This window comes from Pezoporus wallicus, unplaced genomic scaffold, assembly GCF_028554395.1.
Source record: "Pezoporus wallicus isolate ANWC-B61680 ecotype Strahan unplaced genomic scaffold, APGP_CSIRO_Pwel_v1 contig_13135, whole genome shotgun sequence".
Lineage (NCBI taxonomy): Eukaryota > Metazoa > Chordata > Aves > Psittaciformes > Psittacidae > Pezoporus > Pezoporus wallicus.
The window spans coordinates 7,228-15,075 of NW_026636392.1; the positions used below are offsets into that span (position 1 = coordinate 7,228).

Here is a 7,848-nt window from a genome sequence, read left to right on the forward strand (position 1 = left end):
ACACCCCATCCACCCCATACCCCATCCACCCCACACCCCATCCACCCCACACCTCACCCCATATCCCGCCCCGCAGGTGCTGGGCATCGAGGCGGTGCGCAAGGCCCTGGAGCGGGAGCTCTACCACGTCATCTCCTTCGACGGCTCCTACGTCAACTACCGGCACAGGACACCGGGCCCCTCATGAAGTGCTCCTTCGAGGAGACCGTGAGAGTGGGGGGGATGGGGGGTGGGGGGGACGTGGGGGTGATGGGGACATGGGGGGTGATGGGGACATGGGGGGTGGTGGGGACATGGGGGTGATGGGGACATGGGGGGTGATGGGGACGTGGGGGTGGTGGGGGTGGTGGGGACATGGGGGTGATGGGGACGTGGGGGGTGATGGGGACATGGGGGGTGGTGGGGACATGGGGGTGGTGGGGATGTGGGGGGTGATGGGGACGTGGGGGTGATGGGGACATGGGGGTGGTGGGGACTATGGGGGTGGTGGGGACATGGGGGTGATGGGGGTGGTGGGGAGATGGAGGGTGATGGGGACGTGGGGGGTGGTGGGGACATGGGGGTGGTGGGGGTGGTGGGGACATGGGGGGTGGTGGGGACATGGGGGTGTTGGGGACTATGGGGGTGGTGGGGATGTGGGGGCGATGGGCGTGGTGGGGAGATGGAGGGTGATGGGGACATGGGGGATGATGGGGGGCATGGGAGTGATGGGGACATGGGGGTGATGGGGGTGGTGGGGAGATGGGGACATGGGGGGTGGTGGGGACTTGGGGGGTGGTGGGGATATGGGGGTGGTGGGGACATGGGGGTGGTGGGGAGATGGAAGGTGATGGGGACATGGGGGTGGTGGGGGTGATGGGGGACATGGGGCTGATTGGGGCAGTGGGGGTGATGGGGGTGGTTTGACTTGCAGCCAATTTAGGGTGATTTGGGGCTGATTTGGGTCCGTTTTTGGGCTGATTTGGGTCCGTTTTTGGGGTGATTTGGTCCGTTTTGGTCCGATTTTGGTCTATTTTGGGACGATTTTGTCTGTTTGGAGGTGCTTTTGGGCTGTTTTGGGCTCATTTGGGTCCGTTTTTGGGGTGATTTTGGTCCATTTTGGTCTGTTTTGGTCTGTTTTGGGACGATTTTGTCTGTTTGGAGGTGCTTTTGGGCTGATTTGGGTCCATTTTTGGGGTGATTTTGGTCCGTTTTGGTCTGTTTTGGGCTGATTTTGGTCTGTTTTGGGACGATTTTGTCTGTTTGGAGGTGCTTTTGGGCTGATTTGGGTCCGTTTTTGGGGTGATTTGGGTCCGTTTTGTTCCGATTTTGGTCCGTTTTGGTCCAATTTTGGTCTGTTTTGGGACGATTTTTTCTGTTTGGAGGTGCTTTTGGGCTGATTTGGGTCCGTTTTTGGGGTGATTTTGGTCCATTTTGGTCCGATTTTGGTCTGTTTTGGGACGATTTTTTCTGTTTGGAGGTGCTTTTGGGCTGATTTGGGTCCGTTTTTGGGGTGATTTTGGTCCGTTTTGGTCTGTTTTGGTCTGTTTTGGGCTGATTTTGGTCTGTTTTGGGACGATTTTGTCTGTTTGGAGGTGCTTTTGGGCTGATTTGGGTCCGTTTTTGGGGTGATTTGGGTCCGTTTTGTTCCGATTTTGGTCCGTTTTGGTCCGATTTCGGTCTGTTTTGGGACGATTTTTTCTGTTTGGAGGTGCTTTTGGGCTGATTTGGGTCCGTTTTTGGGGTGATTTTGGTCCGTTTTGGTCCGATTTCGGTCTGTTTTGGGACGATTTTGTCTGTTTGGAGGTGCTTTTGGGCTGATTTGGGTCCGTTTTTGGGGTGATTTTGGTCCATTTTGGTCCGATTTTGGTCTGTTTTGGGACGATTTTGTCTGTTTGGAGGTGCTTTTGGGCTGATTTGGGTCCGTTTTTGGGGTGATTTTGGTCCGTTTTGGTCTGTTTTGGTCTGTTTTGGGCTGATTTTGGTCTGTTTTGGGACGATTTTGTCTGTTTGGAGGTGCTTTTGGGCTGTTTTGGGCTCATTTGGGTCTGTTTTTGGGGTGATTTTGGTCCGTTTTGGTCTGTTTTGGTCCGTTTTGTTCCGATTTTGGTCTGTTTTGGTCCGATTTTGGTCTGTTTGGGACGATTTTGTCTGTTTGGAGGTGCTTTTGGGCTGATTTGGGTCCGTTTTTGGGGTGATTTGGGTCCGTTTTGTTCCGATTTTGGTCTGTTTTGGTCCAATTTTGGTCTGTTTTGGGACGATTTTGTCTGTTTGGAGGTGCTTTTGGGCTGATTTGGGTCCGTTTTTGGGGTGATTTTGGTCCATTTTGGTCCGATTTTGGTCTGTTTTGGTCTGTTTTGGGACGATTTTTTCTGTTTGGAGGTGCTTTTGGGCTGATTTGGGTCCGTTTTTGGGGTGATTTTGGTCCATTTTGGTCCGATTTTGGTCTGTTTTGGTCTGTTTTGGGACGATTTTGTCTGTTTGGAGGTGCTTTTGGGCTGATTTGGGTCCGTTTTTGGGGTGATTTTGGTCCGTTTTGGTCCGATTTCGGTCTGTTTTGGGACGATTTTGTCTGTTTGGAGGTGCTTTTGGGCTGATTTGGGTCCGTTTTTGGGGTGATTTGGGTCCGTTTTGTTCCGATTTTGCCTGTTTTGGGCTGCTTTCGGCCTGACGTGGGGCTGCCCTTGCCCCACTGCAGGTGGACGTGCTGATGGAGGCGGCGGCGCACGGCGAGAGCGACCCCATGAAGGGGGTGTCCGAGAACATCATGCTGGGGCAGCTGGCGCCCGCCGGCACCGGGTGCTTCGACCTCCTCCTCGACGCCGAGAAGTGCAAGCACGGCATGGAGATCCCCAGCACCCTGCCCGGCATGGGCATGGGGGGCGTGAGTTGGGGGGCAGGAAGGGCAATGGGGTGGGGAGGCGGTGGGGTGGGGTTAGGAGGGAGATGGGGTGGGGATGGGATGGAGATGGGGTGGGGATGGGGTGGAGATGGGACAGGGATGGGGTGGGGATGGGATGGGGATGGGATGGAGATGGGACAGGGATGGGATGGAGATGGGGTGGGGATGGGGTGGGGATGGGATGGGGATGGGATGGAGATGGGGTGGGGATGGGATGGAGATGGGACAGGGATGGGATTGAGATGGGGTGGGGATAGGATGGAGATGGGATGGGGATGGGATGGAGATGGGACAGGGATGGGATGGAGATGGGACAGGGATGGGATGGAGATGGGACAGGGATGGGATGTAGATGGGGTTGCGATAGGATGGGGATGGGGTGGGGATAGAAAGGAGATGGGGTGGGGATGGGATGGGGTTAGGATGGAGATGGGATGGGGATGGGGTGCAGATGGGACGGGGATAGGATGGAAATGGGTTGGGGATGGGGTGGAGATGGGGTGGGGTTAGGATGGGGATGGGGTGGAGATGGAATGGGGATGGGATGGGGTTAGGATGGAGATGGGAGAGAGATAGGGTGGAGATGGGATGGGGTTAGAATGGAGATGGGATGGGGGTAGGATGGGGATGGGGTGGGAATGGGGTGGAGATGGGATGGGGTTCAGGTGGGGATGGGATGGGGTTAGGATGGAGATGGGACGGGGATAGGATGGAGATGGGGTGGGGTTAGGATGGGGATGGGGTGGGAATGGGGTGGAGATGGGATGGGGATGAGATGGTGTTAGGATGGAGATGGGAGAGAGGGTGGAGATGGGATGGGGATGGAGATGGGATGGGGATAGGATGGGGATGGGGTGGGAATGGGGTGGAGATGGGATGGGGTTCAGGTGGGGATGGGATGGGGTTAGGATGGAGATGGGGTGGAGATGGGACGGGGATAGAATGGAGATGGGGTGGGGTTAGGATGGGGATGGGGTGGAGATGGGGTGGGGACGGGATGGGGACGAGGTGGAGATGGGACAGGGATAGGATGGGGATGGAGATGGCATGGAGATTGAGTGGAGATGGGATGGGATTAGGATGGAGATGGGGTGGGGATGGGGATGGCATAGAGGTGGGATGGGGATGGGATGGAGATGGGACAGGGGTAGGATGGAGATAGAATGGAGATGGGGTGGAGATGGGAGAGATGGTGCAGATGGGATGGGGTTAGGATGGAGATGGGACAGAGATAGGATGGAGATGGGGTGGGGATGGGATGGAGATAAGATTGATGTAGGACAGATACAATGGAGATAGGGCAGAGATGGGATGGGAATGGGGAGTGGATGGGATGGAGATGAGGTGGAGATGGGACAGGGATAGGATGGGGATGGGATGGAGATGGGATGGAGATGGGGAGCGGATAGGATGGAGACAGAATGGTGGTGGGGTGGGGATGGGATGGGAACGGGGATGAGGAGGGGATGGGATGGGGATGCTGGGATCCCCCCCCGCCCCCAGCCATTGGGATCCCCCTAATCCTCTCCTCCTCTTTTTCTTCCCAGCTACTGGAATGTTCTTTGGGTCGGCCCCCAGCCCCATGGGGGGCCTGTCCCCGGCCATGACACCCTGGAACCAAGGAGCTACCCCCGCCTATGGGGCCTGGTCCCCCAGTGTGGGTGAGTGACGGGGACTGGGATGCACTGGGAGGGGGCTGGGGGGGAAACTGGGGTACAATGGGATGGTTGGGGAGGGGAATGGGGTGCTGTGGGGCAGACTGGGGGGGTAAATTGGGGTAGAGTGGGGGTCAGTGGGGTGGTTGGGGGGGATTGTGGTGCTGTGGGGCAGACTGGGGGGGTAAATTGGGGTAGAGTGGGGGTCAGTGGGGTGGTGGGGGGGGATTGGGGTGCTATGGGGCAGACTGAGAGGGAAGAGTGGGGCTGAGTGAGTCAGATTTGGGGCCCATGGGGCAGTTTGGGGCCCTTGGGGCTATGGGGGGGGGGGGGGGGGGGGCAGTTGTGGGTCCTGACCCCCTGTTTTTGCCCCCCCCGTTTTCCCCCCCTACAGGCAGTGGGATGACCCCCGGAGGCGCCGGCTTCTCCCCCAGCGCCGCCTCGGACGCCAGCGGCTTCAGCCCCGGTTACTCCCCGGCCTGGTCCCCGACCCCCGGCTCCCCCGGCTCCCCCGGGCCCTCCAGCCCCTACATCCCCTCCCCTGGTGAGTGCAGCCCCCCAGCAACACCGTGACAACAGCCCAAGGGCACCCAAAGCACCACAAAACCACCCCGACAACACCCAAACCACACCCCCACAACACCCAGAAATCACCAAAACCACACCCTGACAACACCCAAAACTACACCCTGACAACAACCAAAACCACCCCAACAACACCCAAAACACACCAAAACTACACCCTGACAACAACCAAAACCACCCCCAAAACACACCAAAAAACTACACCCTGAACACACCAACACTGACCACCCAAAAAACCACCCCCAGAACACACCAAAACTACACCCTGACAACAACCAAAACCACCCCAACAACACCCAAAACACACCAAAACTACACCCTGACAACACGCAAAACCACCCCCAGAACACACCAAAACTACACCCTGACAACACCCAAAACCACCCCAGAACACACCAAAACTACACCCTGACAACACCCAAAACCACCCTGACAACACGCAAAACCACCCCCAGAACACACAAAAACTACACCCTGACAACACCCAACACCACCCAGAACACACCAAAACTACACCCTGACAACACCCAAAACCACAACCCAACAACCCCAAAATTACACCCAAACCACACCCCAACAACCACCAAACAAGCCCAAAACCACACCCCAACAACAACCAACCAAGCCCAAAATTACACCCAAACCACCTCAAAAAACACACCCGGACAACACCCAGACCACCCCAAAACTACATCCCAGCAACACCCAAACCATCCCAAAACCACACCCAAATCACGCCAACAACACACGCCAACACCACCCAAAACCACACCCCAGCAGCACCCAAACCACTGCAAAACCACCCCATAGCCACCCCCCAACACCCCGACAGCACTCCTAACCACCCCCAAAACACTGCTGCAACACCCCAAACGCAACCTTACAACACCCCGGCAACACCGCAAAGCACTGCAAACATGTTCAACACCCCAACACCACTACGGCAACACCCGGACAGACCCCAAAACCACCTCTCAACACCCCGAAACAGTGTAAACCCCCCCCCCCCAAGACACCCCCGACACCCGAGGACACCCCAAAGCGCTGCAACAGTCCCCCCCAAAAGCTCTCACAACCACCCCAAAGACACCCGCAACACCCGACAACCCCCTGGCAACACCCGAACCACTCCGAAACCACTGTAAAGCAGCCCCCACAGCACCGGTGTTGGGCCCCCCAAGAACCCCTCTGTCCTCTCTCTACAGGCGGTGCCATGTCACCCAGCTACAGCCCCACGTCCCCCGCCTACGAGCCGCGTTCACCCGGGGGCTACACCCCACAGAGCCCCAGCTACAGCCCGACTTCACCCAGCTACAGCCCCACCTCGCCCAGCTACAGCCCGACGTCGCCCAACTACAGCCCCACGTCACCGAGCTACAGCCCCACCTCGCCCAGCTACAGCCCCACCTCGCCCAGCTACAGCCCCACTTCGCCCAGCTACAGCCCGACGTCGCCCAGCTACAGCCCCACGTCGCCCAGTTACAGCCCGACGTCGCCCAGTTACAGCCCCACTTCGCCCAGCTACAGCCCCACGTCGCCGAGCTACAGCCCGACGTCGCCCAGCTACAGCCCGACGTCGCCCAGCTACAGCCCCACTTCGCCCAGCTACAGCCCGACGTCGCCCAGCTACAGCCCCACTTCGCCCAGCTACAGCCCAACGTCGCCCAGCTACAGCCCCACCAGCCCCAACTACAGCCCCACCAGCCCCAACTACACCCCGACCTCTCCCAGCTACAGCCCCACCTCGCCCAGCTACAGCCCCACCAGCCCCAACTACACCCCGACCTCGCCCAACTACAGCCCCACCTCGCCCAGCTACAGCCCCACCTCGCCCAGCTACAGCCCCACCTCGCCCAGCTACAGCCCCTCCAGCCCCCGCTACACCCCGCAGTCACCCACCTACACCCCCAGCAGCCCCAGCTACAGCCCCAGCAGCCCCAGCTACAGCCCCACCTCCCCCAAGTACACCCCGACCAGCCCCAGCTACAGCCCCAGCTCCCCCGAGTACACCCCCACCAGCCCCAAGTACAGCCCCACCAGCCCCAAGTACAGCCCCACCAGCCCCAAGTACAGCCCCACCTCGCCCACCTACAGCCCCACCACCCCCAAGTACAGCCCCACGTCCCCCACCTACAGCCCCACCAGCCCCGTCTACACCCCGACCAGCCCCAAGTACAGCCCCACCAGCCCCACCTACAGCCCCACCAGCCCCAAGTACAGCCCCACGTCCCCCACCTACAGCCCCACCAGCCCCAAGGGCTCCACCTACAGCCCCACGTCCCCCGGCTACAGTCCCACTTCCCCCACCTACAGCCTCACCAGCCCGGCCATCAGCCCCGACGACAGCGACGAGGACAACTGAGCCTGGGTGGGGGGACCCCCTCCAGGCTATGGGGCTGACCCATAAGTTGCTGTCACCAGCCCAAGCCGGGCGGTTGACATGGGGGTGGGGGACGGTGGGGTGGGGGACACTTTGGGTCGTAGGGAAGCTTCACTGGGGGGGGGGGTGTGTGACCCCAAGTTGGGGGGTGACCCCCATATTGGGCTAGGGGAGGGTCCAAGGAAAGGGTCCCCATGTTGGGGTGTTGGGTGCCCCCAATGACTCCAAATGGGGGTAAGTTATGGGGGGTGTTAGGTAATGGGGGGCGTACAACACAAGGGGGGTAATTGGAGGGTTCAATGCAGGGGGTGGGGGTGCTTGGCCCCTCCCCCGCCTTTATATGGGGG

General features: G+C 59.2%; 1 protein-coding gene across 1 annotated transcript; it reads left to right on the top strand.

Moving 5' to 3' along the window:
* Positions 1–4,413: 4,413 nt before the first annotated feature.
* Positions 4,414–7,593, top strand: LOC130594373 (DNA-directed RNA polymerase II subunit RPB1). The gene is made up of 3 exons (XM_057400212.1): positions 4,414–4,542; positions 4,931–5,080; positions 6,327–7,593. The coding sequence occupies exons 1-3, from the start codon at positions 4,437–4,439 to the stop codon at positions 7,481–7,483; spliced, it is 1,413 nt and encodes a 470-aa protein (XP_057256195.1). The 5' UTR covers positions 4,414–4,436; the 3' UTR covers positions 7,484–7,593.
* The last annotated feature ends 255 nt before the right edge of the window (positions 7,594–7,848 follow it).